Genomic DNA, 20,612 nt, shown 5'->3' with positions numbered 1-20,612 from the left:
GATTTGCAGTGTTAGACACACATTTTCATAAAAGATGAATTACTTCTCCCCCTCTTTCATAATCTGTAGTCTCAGACCTTGCTGCAAGCTTGTATTTGTTTCTAGCCAGGAAACTGGTTTATCACCTTCAAATTGGAATGTGAGAAAAAACTAACATTGAACAGCAGTTGGAAGGCTCAGTGTAGGAGGCAGAACAGCATATGGGCTCGCTGAGCTAAGCAGAGAAGAGCACAGTGTGTGAAGGGTAAGGTAGTAACAGTGAGGGAGAGAGAGCTTGGAGAAGGCTGGAGAACAGCACAGAACGAGCAAGAAAACCATGAAAGAAATTAAATACAAGGCACCTCAAGCCAGAGAGATGGGAGGAAAGGTTAGAATCGTCTCCCTGCTGCTTCTGTGCTTCCAGCATGATGCATCCCTTTTTAAAATTTCATCTTAGCTTTGCCCTGCCTGCTGGTTTCTGTTTGTACTTCAGTTCTCCCACCTAGTGGCTGCAGCGCCCAACCTCACTCAGCAGCTCCAGGGATCCCTCTGGCTGCTAGTGTGTCTGTCTGGTCACCTGGGAAGCTCTCTGTCTCCCAGCTGTCCTGGTCACACTTGGCTGTGCAGCCCTTGGACCTGGAATGCAGCTTTTCTTGAGTCCTGCTGTCCTTGTCCAGCTTGTCACTGGATAGGTGGAGGACCTTCATTCCATGATTTGCAGGTTATTGTTTTCTCACCTTTCTCTGCTCACTAAGGAACAGAAGTGTAAAGGCAGAAAAGCAGAGCAGCATCTTGGAATTGTGTTAAAAGGTGGGGAGGCCTTTCTACTGCCTGCAGGCCAATAGTGGGGTCCCTGCTTCCCCCATCACATGCTCAGCATAAACTGCTGTCACAACTCCTGAAGGGAAACAAATAGTTCACTTTTCAGGTGAATCTCTTCCTCAGCTCATGGAAGGGTCTGTGAGGAGCTTGAAGGAAGCAGGAGCTGGTCTGGCTGGAAGTGGTGGCTGCCAGAGTTTATCTATGACCCTTGCAGGGTCTGTTTGAGACTGTGGTATGCAGCCTCTGGCTCTATGCTCTATCTCTGGCTTAAGCTGAGAGAAGAAACACTGAGCCAGTTTCACCAGTGCCTTTGTCTGTGGTTTTCCTTATGTGCACGTGGCCACACCAAGCACTTGTATGAGCCCGTCGGGCCCAAGGACACCCTGGCAGCTCTCAGTGCCCAGGAATGCCAGAGGGCAGCCAAGCGAGACCTCCTTGCCCCAGGGGCATTGCTGGGGCCTCGTGGTGCCCTGCTCCATCTCTCACAGACAGAAGCACCTGCATCTGTTGCAGCTAGCCAGCAGTGAAGGGCACCTTCCTTGGAGCTATTCACCTGCCTTGCATCCTGTTTCCCCTCCCCTCTGCTCTGAATGAACTACACATACTGGCTGTCACCGAAGTAGCAAAACAGAAGATCCTCTGTCTTAATACTGAACTTTAATTAAAAAAACCCTAAGGCGTTCCCTAAAGGCATCTTCCGCATCTGTGAGAATTTTGATCTTTACAAGCAAATTTTTCTGGAGCCCCTGCAGACAACAGTTTCACAGTAGTTCTGTCAACTTCTGTTGCAGCCTCCCAGCAATGACTTTACCTTGCAACATCTCTGTGCTGCTCTCATACAAACCACATCCTTTAGCTTCAAACTGTGACAAAAGAACTGTCTTAGAGCACTTCAAAAACAGTGCAGCAGTGATGAGAAGCATTATAAAAACCTGAAGTTGTATCTCAACTCAGTGAGCACTGTCACCTGGGCAAGGGCAGCACCTGCCATGCATCACTTCGATACTTTATTATGTGTATATTTCTTCTCAATTGTGTATTTTTATACCTCCAAATAATGCAGTGCATAACCCTGGTCTATGCAGAAAATATACATCAGTGGAAAACTGTAAATTCCCAAAACTTTTATTTTTACCTCTCTTGAAGAGTGAATGGCATGACTTTCCATGGGGAAAGAAGCTGTATCAACAAGAACATAGTATCCAAAGAGTGGTTTTCTTTTTTTTTTTAATAAAATACTATTATGTTCATATCTATACAAATAATTATTACAACTATTAAACAAAGTATTACATTTAACAATAGAAATCTCAGAACTCTGAACAAGATCATGGTTTGGGATATTTACACCTGAATGTAACACATTTGTAAAAAGATGTCAAAATAAACAGAGCAAGATCTTATTTACAATTGGAAGATGATGTTCCTGTTCATTCATTATAGATTTCTACTGCAAAGTTCCTTTTTTCCATTACAAAATAGTAAGGACTTTCCACTGGGACTATATCCAAGTCATTTACAGCTGTATAAAACAGAAGCACAGCAGAAAACTCTGGACTGAATATAAATAATTTACACTGTGGAGGGCAACAGCATCTTTGATTAATCTCCTGTGGCAAAATCTGTATTTGCTTCCCTTCTCACAGTGAGTCCAGCCCAGCCCACCATGAGCTCCACTGTTTCATGCTTGTGATTGCCGGAACAGCAGCACATTTTGCAAACTTGGGAACCTGCTTGTAAAGATACTTTCGGTGAGGCAGAAAGGAATGCCTTTATTTTTTAAATTTATCTCATAAAAACTGGTCTCAGTATATAATAAATGGCTTCTGTGTAACTAAGCAGAGTTCGTTCGCAGAGAGAATATGAATTTGTATTGTCATGACCAAAAACCTCCACTACATCTTTCACCAGTTCATGGAGTAACTTGCTCTCAGGGTAACTAGTGGGAATAAAGTGTTGGTGCTCTGAGGTTTTAGATTTACTTGGTATTGCAGAGGGAGTAGAATTTGAAAGCGCCCTCACATGCAAACCTGTCTCTGCAGTGGCACTCCTGTCCATGAGACTGCTACCCATGCTGGATCATGGCCACGGGAGAAAGGACCAGTGGTGGACGATAACAGGCCAGGTGATGATAAAGGGTGGAGCTCCTTACAGAACTGTATCAGAAAACAACACCAGTTGGACTGATTTGTCATAAACAGACTCAATGCCATTCTGTCTTGGCAGTGAAAGTGGGAAAGTGATGAGCATGAAACTTATTAGGGGAATGGCAAAAGATCACAGCTCTTAGCACAGCTGACTACACTCAGTCATCCAGAAACAGCATGAGTTTGTGACCGAGTCCTTGAGCCAGGGCTGCACAAGTACCTCAGAATAACATGAAAAGATAACAGGAGACCAGAAGTAATTAAATGGCCCATTTTTTCCAGCAATGCCCTCTGCAGCTGCCCTGCCACTCAGTCTGTTACCTGCAACAGCACTACAGTCACCAACCACAGCAGCACCAGCGCAGCTCTAAAGTGCAGTAGGAAATCTGTGCAAAAATCAGGAGGCTCTGGACTAGCACAGTGTATTTCTTTTTTGTCAGAGAGGTGCTCTTCCACCAGGGCAGCAGCATAGTGACTGGAGCTGGGAGCAGGAGCTGGAAAACCCATTCCAGTAAGGCTCAGCCATCAGCTCAAATCACTTCAGTTCTCGTTTCCCTTAGCTGTTCTTAAATGAGGTCTTTTCTCTCGATGAAAAGGTATATAAATATTAACACAGTATTAATACTATTTTATTGCCTGCTTTCAACATAGCCTGTCTCTGTTCTTATTCTCCTAGGCTGCTTAAGGGATTGATCATGGACTACACTGACATACATGCAATCCAGCCCAATACTATTTGTAGAAGTCACTTAGGCTAAGCTGAAAGCCACAACACAACGCCTGTCAGCTGCGGCAGTCCCACCCCAGAGGCAGTGCCCAACCTTTCCCTGCCACTGCTTATTTTGCTAAATTAAGCAATACTGAGTATTTTTCCTTCCTTCAGAGCCAAAACAAACCCCGTCTTAATATAAGTAACCTTCAAAAACGTATTATGGAAGAGAAAATGGCATTCTCAGGCTAACAGATGGCAACTTTTCCAAATAATAGTCTTTTACAAATATATCTTGAAAAACAAGGGATCAGGTAATTCTTAGGAGAAAAAGGTAAATGCTGTCATAGATGTTTGCTGAAGAAAACGTATTTCTTTATGAAATTGTTATCATAACAAGTAAAACAGAATCATTCAATCTGCAAAACTGATGCTCCTTTTTCAAAGTACTCTCCCAAGTACAGATTGAGGTAAAACGAGCTTTATCAACCTAAACACAACAGGTTCAACAGGTTCAACGGTAGGAGAAAGGAGAAATAAAGGAAGGAAGCAATAGTTTTCACTCCATGGTAAAGATGTTGCAATTGCTCCTCTTCCCTGAAAAGGAACTGAGCCACTGACCTGTCAGTGGCACAAACTGACCTTCACAACTCAGTGCAAGAAGGTTGAACCTTCAGTCTCTGTTTCTCCAAAGCAGATGAGCACGGAGCCCTCAGCTGCTCCTCACAGGACACACCTGTCAGCCCTTCCACCAGCTTTGTTGCACTCTTTTGGACTCATTCCAGGACCTTCACATCCCTCTGAAATGGTGGGGCTCAGAACTGCACTCAGCACTCCTTGTGAGGCCACACCAACGCTGAGCACAGTGGGATGTTCCCCTCCCTCTGACTGGCTGGTGATGCCGTGTTTGATGCTCCCCAGGACGTGGTTTGCCCTCTGGGCTGCCCAGGCACACACTGCTGACTCACACTGAGCTGCTGCCCACCAGCACCCCCAGGGCCCGCTCTGCAGGGTGCTGTCTCACCACTCCCTATTTATACTTGTGCCTGGTGTTACTTTGTCCCATGTGCAGAATCTGGCACTTGAACTTATTAAACTTCATCCCATTAGTCACAGTCCAAGGCTCCAATCTATCCAGATACCTCTGCAAAGCATCTGTGAACAGCTGCTCTCAGTTTGGTATCAGCAAACTTGCCAATGGTGCGCTCAACTCCTGCATCCAGATCAGTGATAAACACTGAGGAACACTGCTGGTGACTGGTCTTTAGCCAGAGGTAGCCCCATTCACTACAGCCCTTTGAGCTCTGCCCTTCAGCCTGCTCTTCACCCAGCACACCATGAACTTGCTAATCCCACAGCTGGACAGCTTGTCCAGATGGATGATGTGAGGGATGGTATCAAAACCCTTACTAAAATCCAGAAACATTCCATCCGGCACTTTCCATTCACCCACTAAGTGGGTGACCTTATCAAAACAGGATATCAAATTAGCTGGATAGGAGTTTCTCCTTTGTCAACCCATGCTGACTATGCCTGATGACTGCATTATTCCTCAAACTCAGGAACTGCGGTTAGACTCAGTCTGTAGTTCCCTCACACCCTTTCTGCAGATTGGAATAAGGCTGGCTACTTTCCCATCAGCAGGGACCTCCCCAGACCTTTGGTGGATGACCAAGTGGGATACTGCCGTATGTCCTGATTGCTCCTTCAGTACTCTGGAATGAAGCTTATCCAGCCAAATGGATCTGTGGACGTTCTAGTGTTGCAACAGGTAGAACTTTATAAGGTCACTCCATTTTTCACAGACATCATGAAGTAATGCAGTTTTCCCAGCTGAGGAAACTAATGTGGTAGTGTGAATGTCTGGAATGAAGAGAAGGATTAACATATTTATATATAAAGTCCTAGAAGCCAGGGCTTAATTTTTCACTAGTTTGTCTTGAAAGCCAAACCCACCACTGCACACACGATGCCATTTAAAGAGAGCAAGAACGGTGGGTTTGCTTCCCTCCTCAGAGTCCAGACAAACACGTAACGCACAGTGTGGCCGCTGCTTCGATCCCCCTGTCTTTATCTTCCAGAAACCATGGAACCACTCCCTGTTATGGAACTCATTTCACCAGCTGAGGCAGCCCCTCTGAGAGCTACTGCATTAAGGAAATCCATTTGATCAAGAGTCTCACCACAGAACACTGAGACCTGTAGTTGGGCTTAGTCAGCTTGAGGCTGAGGACTGACTCATTCCTAAACCTCCTGCTCTCTGCACAGCCCAGTGCCTGCCACTCCATTGGTAACTACACTTTGGCAGACACAGGCTGGGAACTGAAATAAATATTCAGTCTATTATTTTCAAGAAACACAGAGAACTGATGCACCACTTAGATTTACTGTCCTAAGATAGGCTCCATCTGAATTAAAAAGTGATTCCCAATCAGAATCAGAACCATTTTACTTCACCTTGTGGGAAAATATCAGACTGCAGGTTACAAGAGCAGAGACATTGCTGGGACAGACTACAGACAAGGCCCAATTATTTTTCATGTCAGAGTCTCCTTACTTTCCTGGATCAGTGGAAAAGGGCTTAGCAAAAACAACATCTGGGAAGTCAATCTATGGACAAATGTTGCAGGTCTGTCTTTGAGGGTTCTGTTCTTGGAGATGGAGGAATATATTCCTTTCCACCTTTCAAAGAAAAAAACCTAAACCATAACAAAGCAAAATCCCAGGGAGCCTGCTCCTCCCCATGCCCTCAGCAGGGGCCTGTGACAGGTCCCAGGAGCAGCAAGACAATGTGCTGGTGTGCAACACACAAGCATTTCAAGCTTACCCAGCCCAGAGAAGAGGTCCTGGAACAGGTTTTGCCACTCTGCAGCTGGTAGGGGGAGGATTGCATATAAGGGAACCTGAAGTTACCATGTTATTTGAAGAATCAAGCCCAGAATGGCATTTCCAAGCACATAAAAATAAAAGACAAATATTTCTGCCTTGTTTGAAGAAAAGCACAGTGCAGAGCCATTAATTTTACCTAGTTCTTCCCTTTCCTTTAAAAGAAATGGGATTGAAATTTGTGAAAGTACTGGAGACTCAACTAGTGCACACACATTCACTCCATATCTCACACATGAACAAACACATCATTCTTCCTTGTGGTGTTCAAATCCCAGTGTCTTCCTGGTATGTTTACTCTTGACACAACCATGTTCCTCCTTCAGCCACAATCCCACAGGTTTAGATAAAAGGTGCATTCAAGTGCAGAGTACTGATAATAACTTGGGCTTGATCTGGTCAGCAATATCAAGTGAACACTGCACCCAAGGATCCCCACTCATTTTGTGGGGTGCCACAGGTTCAGTCCTCCGCCCATGGGCTGCCTGGTACAACAAAGGGCTGTTGGGCTGTCACTCACAGAAGCCAGAAAGCTGGTGTTTGAGCATGGGCCAAAGAAAAGGAGAGGGGGAATAAAAGGAAAAGGACATTAAGAAGGTGCTAACCAAGGTACAAAACCCACCCTGAGGTAACTTGCAGCAATGAACAGTGAAATGGCAACAAACACAGCTGCTGTCTCTGCTGACTGCACCAGAAGGAGTCGCAAGCTACATTTAAACGTTGACTGAGTTCAGCAGTAACTGAAGCCACTCCTAAAACAGATCCAAGCAAAATTCTTCTTAGAAATGGAAAGTCATGGGTTAAAGAGATCCAAATTCTCTAAAACAGTATTTTTAATTGCTGACCATGCGAACATGTAGTAATTTTAACCACGTAAAGTCAGCTTTAAGTTAAGTGTGCAGGGCAAGCTTAAAACAGACAAAAGCTGCACAACTAATGCCTTTTTCAATTAACACTGGGTTAACACAGATTTGACTTGTGTTGAGGCTCCTGAAGATATTTTACAAAAGAGAAACCCAAGCCATTTCAAGTTCCTCTGCAGTTTCAGGTAAGCGTATCATAAACAAATCGACAACTGTAGCACTTGTTTCCTGTCTCCCGTACGGATGCTCTTACTCCTCTCTTTACCTTGGAACAATCAGACATCAAACTTGATTGTTGGAAAATCAACAACCAATATTTGCACACCTCTCAGTGTTGCATCCTTACTGTTTACTAGTAAGTAAGCAATGCTTTAGGCACTGGTGCTTTAGAGTTAGTAAGGTGGGTGGAAATACAACATGTATATAAATACAGAAAGTACCCATATACATACATTTAGGCAAATAAACAGTGATGCTATGAATGGTCTCCACTCTCTTCTTCTTAAATATATAAACAACGCATCAGACTAGAAGTCAGTCTATCAGTTTTCATACAGCTGAGCTGCAGTCATGACCTAAAATATGGCTTATGTTGTGCGCAGGTCGGTTTGAGGACTGCTTGGAAGAATCTGAAGCAGATGTGTTTGCAATGGAAAGCAAAGGCGACATTGCTGAACCATCTGGAGGAAGAGCTGTGGCTATTTCTGGAAACAAAGACGTTAAGTTAAAATTGGATAAGTGCGACGTGTTGGTCATGTGCATTGGCGGCATATCTGGAAGCAAAGGAAAACTTGGCTGAGCAAAACCAACAGGCCTGGGAGGAGACAAAATGGATCCAAATCGATTGTTTAAACTTCCACTACTTGGTTTCTCTGTGCTTGGGTTAGGAAACATTTGATTGGGAAAGTAAGGGATAGAAATGTCATTGGAGAGGGTAGGGTGGGCAGGAGAGTAAGGTGGATAGAAGGATGGCAGCGTATTCTGAGGATCAACTGGGATTAGAGCTGGTGTTCGAGTGGCACTAGGCTGAGTGACCGGTGGAATGAAAGAGGCATTGGCATTTATTGGTGGATTCATGCCACCCTCTGGAATAAAAGGGAATCCAAAATTTTGAGAGAGAGTATGTTGGTCAGGGGCCGTGTTATCGTTAGACACTTGAGGGCCATCAGACATAAACCGGACAATGCTTCCTCTTTTTTCTATCGCAGACTGCTGGCGCCCAAGGATCATACTGCCACTGGTGGACAGGGGAAGATGGGGAAGACTAGGGTCAAAGACATTTCCATGTCTTTGATTTCCAGATCGATTCCTTTCAGGCTGACGTATTTTAGAACCTCCATTGTCTTGCAGAGGATGTCTTGACCGCTGAGTAACTGAAGAATTTGGTTGGCGAACAGAAGGCTGCCCTTGCTCACCGTTTCCGTGAGAAACTGCAGGGTGAGGGTGAGTTGGCCTCACGACCCCATGCATGTTGCTAGAAACAGGCGTATTCATGTGGCTCTTAGTTCCATGACTGTCTGTCATCCTCATGGGGTTGGACTTCTGCACAGAGATGTTTGGGCTTGTATTGCGACCCTGAATATCTCCCGAGGAAGAAGAACTCGAAAAAGGAATAGTCAAAGAACTGTTCCTTGTGTTAATTGCCCCAATAGACATGTCACAGCTTTCCCTACTCTGGCCATCACCGTCTCTTCGGATGTGGACGCCGTCTCGCGCTGGGGGACAGTTGTACTCTATTGTGGAGGAGGCGCCACACTGTGTGTTCCTTTGATGTTCTGGGATTGATCTTTGGTTTCCACTAACTTGATCTCCAAGGTGAGGGGCGAGCAAACTCTGCATGAAACTTTGGTGGCATGTGTTTTCGTTTTCCCTTGATGGCAGCGTATTCCCCGTTGGAATACCCTGAACTGGCTGGTAGGGCAGTCTCTTCTGTCTCTCTATGGAGGGCCCAGTATTTTGACCGATTCGGAACGCTTGTGACTGCATGCCCCTGAGGGATGACACAGGATTGCCAATTTCACTGTTCCTTGAAGCCTGAACATCGAAATTGCCTGCCGGTTGTTGATTGGGTCCAGTGGGCTTAAAGGTTTGGCAGTCGGAAAGACGCTGCACATCTGAGCCAACTGTGTGGTCGACAGACAAGCGGCCCTGCATATTATGAATCGCCAACCCTTTATTTCTGGAAACATCAAGATAACTTCTCATTTCAAGCTGGTCAGAAACCCTAGGGCCTTGAAGAGATATTCCTATTCTCTGCTCCGAATTAGAGGGCGTTTTCCCAATGAGGGCCTCAGCAGAGTAGCTGGAAACTCTGTTTCTTTCCTGCCTGTGAGGGGTGCAGGTCATATCTGATGGTCTGGTTACGATGCTTGCCTGGGACACCATTTGCTGCTCTAAGCCCCTTGAGGTCATAAGTCTTTGCATCTGATTGTGCCCTGAAACATGTTCAGAAGCGGAACCTTGCTGTCTGCTGCTAACATCTTGTTGCTGCTGATGCATAATATCCTGATTCATATGGCTCTGAGGGTGGTTATGATGGTTTCTGCTTGTTGCAGGATTTTCACAGTTCTTTTCAGGCTGGGAAGCTCCAAAGTGCTGCTGCATCTGCTGCTGCATTTGTTGGTGGTGAGGATGAGGCTGACCACCCTTTTGCCGTGTTTGATCGCTTCCGTGGTGTTTCTGCTGCAGGGAAAGCTGCGTGGCTTGTGTTCCCTGGATGAGATTCCTCTTCTTTTGCATTTGCACCTCCTGCTGTATTGTTCGCTGTTGGTGGACACTGTGGGGTTGAGAGTGGACTGAGTTTTCCCCATGAGTGACGTGGTGCTGCAGCTGATACAAGTGGTGCCTCTCTCTCAACTGACCAGCCTGCTGTTGCTTTAAGTATGGGTGATTATTGTGGAGGTGAGAGATGCCTTGGGAAGGAACATGTTGAATTGGCTGCAAGTGCTGCCCTGCCTGGCCTGGCTGCTCTGAAATTGATGGCTGAGAACCACACTGAACCTCAGTTTGCCTCAAAGCTGGCGTTACAAAATTGCTGTTGGGTGGAAATAATCTATTGAGGCCATCAGCATGCCCTTGATTGCTCACGGACACCACTGAATTGGAAGAATTAGGAGGAATCTGACTGACCAGCATCTGTGTTTGATCAGCGATACTCTCTGGTGTCCGGTTCATCAATGCCATCCCCTCAAGCCTTATGGGTGCTGTCTGGCACTGCTTTTGCCTCTTTGCTGTAGAAAGCAGAAGGTCATCTTGAACGGCCCGCTTGGCTGAGTCTTTGCGACCTTCGTGACTCTGATGCTTTAAGTGTGACTCCTGCAGCTGGGGAGCCTGCATGGTGCTTGCCCTAATGGCATTCAGTTGTTCCTGAGCATACTCACTCATCATAGCAGGTCCTGGAGACTGATTGATATACGTGCTAGATGGAAGGGAGAGGCTCACAGTTGCAGGGACACTTGCAGGCTCCGAAGGCTGGGATAAACTTGAGCAACTCACCAGGGGATGGACAATGCGACTCTGGTGTATTAGATTATTCACGCTTAGACTGGTTATGCTTGGTGTCTGGGAGGTGGAAATCTGCAAAGGAGGGTTCGATGTTTCTACACCTCCTACGGAGCAGCTTGGCTTTTCAACCTGCCTGTCAATGTTTGCCGGTGCTGTATCGTGAGCACTGAATTTGTTTGGGGCCACTTCCAACGGCCCTGCATTGTTTTCTTTCACTGACTGAGGTTTAAAAGGCTGTTGCTCTCTCTCCAGCGGTGCAACCTCAGCTGACTTAGAGACAGCATCCCTCGTGTTAACCTGTACTCCTCCTCCACCTTTCTCAAGGTTTTCCTGGTCAAAAATAGCTCTCGCCGCAAGAGCTACAATATCAGTCTGTTCTGAAAATGTGCAGCTGTTACAGGTGGTGGTTGAGGTGCTGCTTGTGACATCTTCTCTGGTGGTGTCTGGCAACATAGATGCAACTGAGAAGCCTCGACTGCTGCCAGAGCTGGTTGACATTGGGGAGTCTGCCTGCCTGCCAGCAATAAGGGAAGCACTGACCACTTCCTGATCAGAGATGCAGGAGTGATGCTGGGAGAGAGTGTCACCTTCCGAGTTCATTAGCAGGAGTTCCTGCTTCTCGGGCAAATCAGCATTTGATTCTGCTGATTTGGAGTTTTCCATAGGAAAATTAGAGTGCTCCCCCTGAACAGTAAATGAAGAGTTTTTTTCCACAGCTGTTCTTTCTTTTGTGAGATCAGACAGCATTTTGGTTAGACCCTGTCCTTCTAACAAGTCTGCATCTTGCATTACCACTGAGGAATCCTGCTCAATGTTGCAAGACTCTGAAATCATTCCTGCCTTGGAATTATGACTTGTTGTGCCGCTCTGTGCTGCTGATGTCCCAGCAACCTGAGAATGTGTCACCTGTGCTTCGCTACGGGAGGACGTTAAGGTGCTGGGGGGTTCACAGGGTTTGGGAGACTCTGACAAGTCAGAGACAGTTGGTGGGTGATTCTGAGGTCCAAGTGCCTGCTGGTGAGGAGCAGCATCCTTGGGAGCCGATGGGACAAGAGGCAGCTGCTCTGACACCACGGACTCCAGTGGTAAAGAAGGAGGTGCCTCTGAGCTCGGCTTGGGAACAGAGGGTGCTTTCACTGCCTGTTCAGAGCTCGCAGTCTCTTTGGAATGAGAGTCAGAAATACCGACACCACTCGATGCTGCCACGCTGCTTGCCTGTGATATAGTTACAGATTGAGATACTGCTGGAGTGTTTTCCAGCGGCCCTTCCCCACTTGAATGCTTTGCCGCTGTTTCCACAGGAGCACAGTCCACCTTTCCTCCATCTTTGCTAGAAACTGTTGCACAGGACACTTTATTGTTGACTGCTTGGTGTTTCTTCGTACTTGGCTTTTTGTTTGTCCTTTTTGATTTTGCACTGGATGGCAAGCCAGCAGACGGTTTTTTGGGGGAAGCATTTATTGAATTAGATGCACTGGTTAGTACTGAAACCTCCGCAGGCACTGAAGATGCCACAGAAGTTGGCAATGACACACAGTTAACTGTGGCAATCTGGTTATTGATGGTTGCGGGATTGGTGGGGTGGCTGAGAGACAAGTGTAAGCAGCTCTGCCCAGCCATCTGCGATATGCTTTGATTGAGGTTGGCTAAAGCACCAAATGTATTGAGGGCAACATTGGTATTTGGATCTTCGCTGGTGGTGGGTTGAATAATTTGCATAGGGGCTTGATTTGAAGCTCCAGATGAGGACATCACAGGCTGCAATGCAAAAAGCTGCCCATTTAACGAGATAGTCTGAGGATGCTGCTGATTGGACATTGTAACTGAAAATGTTTGAGTAGAGCTAGAAGACGGCAAAGAAGATGGTCTTGGTAATATATGGACAAGGTGTTTCCCTCCAAAAGTCTGTGGAAGAGACGCATTTTGCATGGAGCTGCTGGAGTTCGCAACTGCAGTCGGCCCATTCACAGGAACTCTCACAGAAGCAGAAGGCTGAGCGGAGAGGAGGGGAAGAGGATTCTGATTAGCAGCCTGTATAATTACAATTTGCTGACTAACATTTTGGCTGGGAACTTCTGCTCTCACAATCGGAGGGCACGGAGCGGGGTTTGGAGGCTGGAGAATGATGACATTCTGGTTAGCTGGCGCTCCTGTAACAGCTGACGCGACTGGCTGAGCCATCTGAATCACCTGCATAGCTGAATTTAATGGAAGGATACTTCCTGCAGCCTGAGTTTTAACCTGTGGCTGGCTGATTAAAGGCTGCATAGGTAAGGGTGGGCATGAGGGCAAGGTAACTACAATCTGTTCAGCTGCCTGGCCATCCCCAGGCAGAGAAGCATTCAAACTGATACTGGTGGTCAAAGGCCTGCTGTGAGCAGAAGACACAGTACCAGCACCATTAACTGGCTCATTTAATAGTGCAGTCATTATACCAGATGGCGTTTGGCTTAGTGGCTGGACAGTATTTCCTGCCAGCTGCAAAGTGGTCCACGTGGTCTGTGTGTTTCCAGTTGAAGGCATCCGTGTAAGGCTACTCATGTTTTTCAAGTCTGAAGTGCCAACACCTGAAGAGCCTGAAAAAGACCAGCAGTTCTCTAAGGGACTGGCAGCCAGAGTGCTTATTGCTGTCACAGCCTTAACTCCTTCTGCTGCAGAGGTCGCAGGCACTCCGGCACTGCTCACTATGTCTGTGCTTTTGAGGACATTTACAGAGGAAAAGCTATCTGCAGTAGACAGTCTCACAGGTGGCACACAGGCTGTGTCTGTGGCTGAAATGACACAGCTTTCCTGGAGGTCACTCCTGGAATTGTCTGTATTTGAGCAAGCTGCATTCACCTGTTGAACTTGGGAGGTTTCCACAGAGGCACTGGAAGGAAGGCTGATTCCCTGCAGGAGTGTTTTCTTTGTTGGCTTAGTGCCCTCCTCCTCATTTTTACTTTTGGGGAGATTTTGATCATTCTGTGGTGCATTACTTGAAGAACACTGTAGTTCCTGTTCTGTGCTGGACTGAGATGCACTCTGTGAGCTGGCAGCAGCAGTGGTGAGCACACCTCGCTCATTCTCTGGGGTGGAAAGCTCAAGAACGGGCCCTGCTGGAGTTGTCTGAGCAGATGCCAGTGGAGAAACCGTAGGCTGAGACCATGGCTTGTTTTCTGTGGGATAAATGCCAGCAATCGTCACAGGAGTCACTATGTTGCAAGTTCTCTGAACTGGCACAACATTGGCTGTTTGCTTTTGTAAATTATGAGTAACATTAAACGTTATTCCCTGGACAGGTGCTCCTTGGTTATTTCCATTGGGTTGACTCCCATTAGAATAGACAATGATGTTCTTTTGAACCTGATCGCTGGGAATAACAACTGAGACCTTGGCATTTTTGAGATTTCCTTTCCAGTGGATTGTAGGGTCGTCATACAGGCAAATATCATTTGCTTTCAGTAGTTCGATGTATCTCCCATTTTCCTTTTGCAGTTCATCCAACTGTTTCCGGAGTTTTTTTATCTCTTCAGCTACAAAACAGTGAGAGCACTCCATTACATCAGCAGCAGAACAAATACTGAAATAATGTTATACCACATGACTTAGAGAGTAAATACTGTGTAGTAATGAAATAAATCGTTGAAATAAATTGAATAAATTGTTAATAATGTATTCCCTCTTCACATAACTTAAGTGAAGACTCTTACCCTGATAAGCCTCTCTACTGAGTGGGAAAGTGAATGGACTTCACAGACTATTCCACTACCAATAGCAGGATATGTCACGTTACTTAGAAAAAAAACTTCAGGACTAACTCAGATGAAACTGAATGCTAAACAAAATTGTTTAATTGCTGAAGGAAAGACAAGCACATTAATCTTTTTCTTTTCCCTGCTCTTTTGCAAAGACGAAAACTGTTTTTATTTAATTGGTAATCTCATGGCTTTCCAGCAGAATTAAGTTCCATTACATCTAAAAATTATAAGCAAAATTAAATACAAAGCACTCGTATAAAACTACAAAAACTGGCAAAACACTCAGGAGACGGCTCACCTAACTAGGAAAACCACCTAGATTTTTCAAATCCAACTGTATCAAAAAGATAAACTATTTAGAATTCACAAACCACCACATTAGCTCTGAGATTATTTCTGTCATACCTCCATCACTGTACTTTTACATATCTGTTCAAGAAGATTTTATATGATGCATTGTATTTTTATCAAATGGGCCACTTGTACAGCTTTTGAGAGAAAAGAAAAAAGCTCTAGGAATGAAGGAAACTCCATGTTTTGGATGAAAAAAATCTAACTGAAGTTCGTCAGAAATCACTCTGGTCACTACAGTGGCATAAACCGGGACAGGAGTTACTAGATGACGTCTCATCACCTATAAACTCCGTCATTACTTCACGATGCGATTGCTTCATTACTTCACAGCTACGTCCAAGAACAATCACTTGGGCACTCTGTTGGCTTTTTGTTTCAAGATATTCTAAGCAGCTGTTATTTTTCCTGTATGTGCATAATGTCTTGGGATTCCCATTTGTTGATCCAGTACAAACAGATACATAGTGGAAGTGAATGACAGAAGTCCTAGAGCCTCCAGCAGCATCTCTACTTACCCTGTTCATTGTTCCCTCCATTTAATAGAAGTTCATCATTCTGTCTTTTCATTTCTGTTATGTACTTAAAGGCCTGATCCAGGATCATGTTCTTGCTCTTTAAAAGAAAACATACATATAAAATTAGGAGACGGGTATGGAATTGGTAGATCCAATGATGATGAGACTGCATTTGCTCCAAGAGGTCTTTAAAAATGTGCTACCTTGAATGACTCCTTATGGCTGGGTAGGGTTTGTTTTGTTTTAGGGTTTTTTTGTTTGTTTTCCTTTGGTTGTTTTTTTTTTTCTTGGTGTTTTTTTTTTGCTTGTTTGTTTTTTTGGTTTTTTGTTTTTTTTTTTAAGATGAACTACAGGTTTCATGAGTGACTCTTACCCTAAAATACTATGAGATTTTACAGAATAACATTTTCAGTGCTGGAGCTGACATTTTCTGATGCCCAAAGGTAGATACTATGGCCACAGAACCTGAACAGCCAGCAATCATTTCTTGCAGATCAGCCTAAAATTTGTGTTCACTAATAAACACATATATCACATGAAATTTCCAGGCTCCTGTCTTGTAAATATTTTATTAGGAAAGAAACAAACATGGAACAACTATCCAGGGAGATATATGCATAATTTTGAAAGTAATATACTGCAAAATGTGGGAAGAGAAAATAAGCCCTCCACCATCATCTTTTTATGAAACTGTGGTTATTCTGCCTGCAAGGTCTTTGTTCACTCCTTAATTTCTTCTACTGTTCAGTAGGAACAGTCTCTGCTGGAGACAGCTTTATCTTTGAAAAAGATGCTTCTGTGCATCAACCTCAAACCATTTTTCTTGCTTCATCTTTCAGAAGGACAGTGTCTTAAATTACTGCTATTATTTCAGTTTCTGAATTGCTTTCATCCCATTATATCAAAGATGACAAAAATAAGCAGGAATGGAATTCTATTGACATCTCATGACATTAAAATGAGCACCTGCAAAGGGCTGAGCAGGGATTGGAGAATGACCTGAAAAGAGATCCTGCTTAATCCACAGCTTTCACCACTCAGTCATCACACAGACTACATTCAGCAGCATCAGTAGAAACTGGCTTTACAAACAGGAGTTGCACAATGCAACCAGCAACCTACTGACCTGATCTAACCCACTTCTGCCCAGCCTGCCACCCCTTCTACAGAGGAAATCCTGCATTTATGAGTTGAGGAGAAAGTCAGTCACTTCAGCAGTCATATGCAACACTGTCAGATAAAAGGCTGAAAATCTGTGTAATTACATTAACGTGACCCTGCACTTCCAAAAAGGAATTCTATTACAAATAGTTTTTTTGAATACAGCCATCGAGATTTTTGAGAATATAAATTCAGACAGTTTTACCTTCTTCATAAGACAAATGACAAATATGTATTTATACCTCTACTGACAGAGAAACACTTGAGCATTTCACAGGAAAGCCTGTATGCACCTCTGGGTGGAAACTTACCTGCTTAAGTGCTGGAGAGCAGGGAATGAGTTCTCCAATTCTGTTTATCCCAGCATTAATCTTCTTCTTTCGATGTCTCTCCACTAACCAAAAATAATATGCACCGTGTCATCTGGTTGGGCAAGTCAGCACAACAGCAGCACAACTAATACAGTGTTAGGGCGCATAAATACATTTTTTCATTGCACATAGAAACTTGTAATAACTTGAGAGAAGAAAAAAATTCCTCTAATGTAAGCCTCAATTAATTAATACTCAGTGGAATTGAGAGCCATGACATAAGCAGCAATATCTTTAAAAGGTGGGGACATTCTGGACCCCTTCATGGAAAAGAAGAGTTACTGCAACTCAGAATTCAGGTTTTGGTACTGCTTTCTAGCTGAGTTTCCTGTCACTTTTTTCACAAGTCGGGTTGATTAAATTTAGGCATGCAGAAAGAAAGCATATGAACCAAGATTATGGAATGAATCCATTTCATATTTGGGAAGATAACCCATGTCTAATAAATACTAAAGTCAGGTTTAGCATAAAAGGAGAAATAACATGGATTTTATTAGTCTTCAGTCTTAATTTTAAATTTATATTGATGGTGCAGCCAACATTAATCACAGTTGAAGCTCTAGGTATAAGGACTATCAGTTACTCTACCTAGTTTGGAGAAGGCCAGAAAATGCTTCATCTGTAGTCCTCTAGTGACATCTTTTACCTCTTCACAAGGCCCGAGCAGTGGCACAAAGAGTCTATAAGTCTAGGACTGTAGATACCTTTGGGTATGTTTTTTTCAGATAGTATTAATCTTTGTTTTCCATCCACCATAGTCAGCCTCTTCCAAATACAGTTTACTTTTAAGTAGCTATTTTTTTTTGGACTGAAATGTTTTCATATTCTACATGAACTAAAACTATTAGACATCTCTTCCCCAAAAACCCTGAAAAAAGGTTCTGTTATGGCTTTTTCAAGGTTCAAGCTGGTGTCCATTGTGCTGAACAAAGCTTGCGGCTTGTGCACTTCAGCTGCTTTTGGTTGCACACAGAAACCTGTCACTGTCACACAGTGACCTACAGGTGAGTGTATTCCATTTTGATCCTTTACAAAGGACATACCAATTTAATTTAAACAGTTCTATTTCAGTAGTCTGTCACTTCAGTTTACATGTCTCAAACAATTAATTTTTTTTTTTTTTTTTGTATTTCAGGACAGACTGATGGCCTTGACAGACACAGGCCTAAATACACTAAACACAGCAAGACAAAGGCTCTCAGGCAAGAAATTTACTGTAGAAATTACAGCAGTATAAACATTTCAACATATGATACCTGGGAGTTAGTTATTATATGTCTTACTAATACATACAGACATCACAGTGGTTGTGAAGTGCTACTCTTCTGTTTTGATATTTGCCACACTCTATTCAGCTTGTCCAGATATTAATGACTAAGCAAGCTATAGGGCTGGAGGGAGCTGGTCCCCATATCTTGCAGAGTTCAGCCCAGTAAATAAAGATTTTGGAAAGCTATTGGCAAGTAAATCAGGAACTGAGGATTAGAATGAGGCCAGCAAACTTCTAAACTTGATAAGACTGTTTCCTGGTACTTCCTAATTCTTTAGAAATTGGCCACACCCTGAGCGCAGCCTGACAAGCACTACAGCTTTCACATAGAAACTACTCAGTTTTTTCCAGAGGTAAGACCACACTATAGTGCTGTTTAGTGAGAGAACTGTGATTTCTTAGTTTCTTAGTATAAACCAGGCTCAAACCTGTCAGACTCCTCCTCAGTCCATCTTTGTGCTCACACTCATAGAATATGCCATTGTAGCTAAACACTGACTAGTTGCTGCCTGAGGGATGTGACTCCTGCAACAGACAGACAGCATTTGCAAACATTTTCTGGGATGTCAGCATCCAGGTGGGTGCCTCAGCAACAGGCTACAAGAATACTTCTAATCCAGGGAATTTGCAAAACTCTCAGGTCAGATATCTGTCTCTGTTTTGAGACAGGTGGAAATTAGCTGGCTGTGAATGCCGGTGCATTTATTTTCCTTTATAACTGAACACAACTGAAATTGTTTACTTCTTAATTTACAAGCATTGGAAAGCCAGGGGCATGGTCCTCCCCTTAAAAAAGTACTGTGGAAAATAGCCAACTAGAAACAACCAAGAAGCCCTTCTGCACAGATATTCTACCCAAGGATGCTGAAAGGTGTTTGACAGGGTGAGTTTTTTTAAGTGTAGAACCTTCTCCATGCAAAATATGTTTCACTAGTTCAAAGCATCTGTGCTTATTCCCAGACCAAATAACAAAGTATAATGTTTCTACCTGCATTATGTGTCTCCCGGTTTTTCTTTCTGTGAAATATAAAGGGAAAACAGTGATGTGAAAGAGAAGGGAAAAAATCTGCACACAAACAAATATTTATTATTTCCATTACAGCCAAAAATACTCAATATTGTAGTCTGCTCTGTGAACAAGAACACGGCAGAAGTCACAGCCAGATGTTCTTAGACATTGATATTAAATAATTTCTAACCAAAATTTGTTCGTGTTCAGACTTAATTTCAGTATAACAAGGCACAGTGTAATATTCCATTTGATTATTGGTCCATATTTATAGGCAAAACTGGGTTTTTGTGTTTCTGCTCGGCAACAACTGCTATACTATGCAGTGCTCAATAAGGTCAAATATTTAAAAAAATAGTTTTGTTTCTGAGGAACAAGGCAGTTAAGTATTTGTTTGAAATGTCACTTTAACAGTCACTGGATCAATGTTTTTACAGAAAACAGAAAGAAAATGGTACCATGCAAGTTCATGTTTCTAGCCCTATTATCTTCAAACATCATACCTTCTGGTATAAAAATGCTTCCTTTGTGAGAGAAACCAGAAACACTGTTCCTCAGCAGCTGTTCTTTACTGTCTCAAAATTCTGACTAGGTATAATTTGGGCATGTGAGGGTTCTCTTTGGTTTCAGATGTCCACCTGAAGGTCCCAATCACTGTGTAATCCTTCAATTTGCTTTGCTGGAAGTCAATAAATCCCAAATGTGGATCCTACTTATATAAATCATGTACTGTATACATGCAAATAAGACAAATACTTTCAGGAAGTGTAGTAAAGCAAAACACCTATTTTCTGGAAAAAGAAACATTCCAGAAAAAAAAAAAACCAAACAACTTCTAGAAGATTTCTGTCCAGCAGCACACCCTCAGTCTAGATGTGTGCCAAAAGGATGCATGTTTTGCTCTTCTTTTCGACTGTCACAGCACAGTCCAGATATAACAAGGAATCTGAAGAGAGAATGCAAGATACATGTGGATGATGTGTGATTACTATGAGGCATGTATCCTTTTTAATTCAAGTAACTCACCAAAAGTAGTGTGCATCCAGAGTAATTTAGACAACGATTACAGGACAGGACTGTTACTGTAGTTGGTCAGACCTGGAGACATCCACTAAAATGATCATATATACTAAATATGCACAAGAATATAAGGATTGAAGAGACACAGCTGCCCTTTGATTCACATTACCAATACAGAATACAAAATGCTCTATTAGTGGGTAAGAAAGAGTCACGAAATCCATAAAGACTGAAAAACTTTCTGTAGGATGAATCAGTGTTCTCT

General features: G+C 43.6%; 1 protein-coding gene across 6 annotated transcripts in view; it reads right to left on the bottom strand.

The window, feature by feature from the left end:
* Positions 1 to 5,251: 5,251 nt before the first annotated feature.
* USF3 (upstream transcription factor family member 3) overlaps positions 5,252 to 20,612 on the bottom strand; it is a 30,538-nt gene continuing 15,177 nt past the window's right edge. For all 6 annotated transcript variants that reach the window (XM_027894139.1, XM_027894138.1, XM_027894141.1 and 3 more), the window contains 4 exons: positions 19,307 to 19,335; positions 16,989 to 17,071; positions 15,517 to 15,613; positions 5,252 to 14,422 (listed from right to left, as the gene is read on the bottom strand). In XM_027894139.1, coding sequence (XP_027749940.1) covers positions 7,956 to 14,422; positions 15,517 to 15,613; positions 16,989 to 17,071; positions 19,307 to 19,335 — 6,676 coding nt within the window. In that variant the 3' untranslated portion in view covers positions 5,252 to 7,955. The remainder of the gene's footprint in view (positions 14,423 to 15,516; positions 15,614 to 16,988; positions 17,072 to 19,306; positions 19,336 to 20,612) is intronic.

This window comes from Empidonax traillii, unplaced genomic scaffold, assembly GCF_003031625.1.
Source record: "Empidonax traillii isolate 1590-97213 ecotype Southwest subspecies unplaced genomic scaffold, ASM303162v1 scaffold418:size511083, whole genome shotgun sequence".
Lineage (NCBI taxonomy): Eukaryota > Metazoa > Chordata > Aves > Passeriformes > Tyrannidae > Empidonax > Empidonax traillii.
This window is presented reverse-complemented; position numbering and strand designations above follow the sequence as displayed.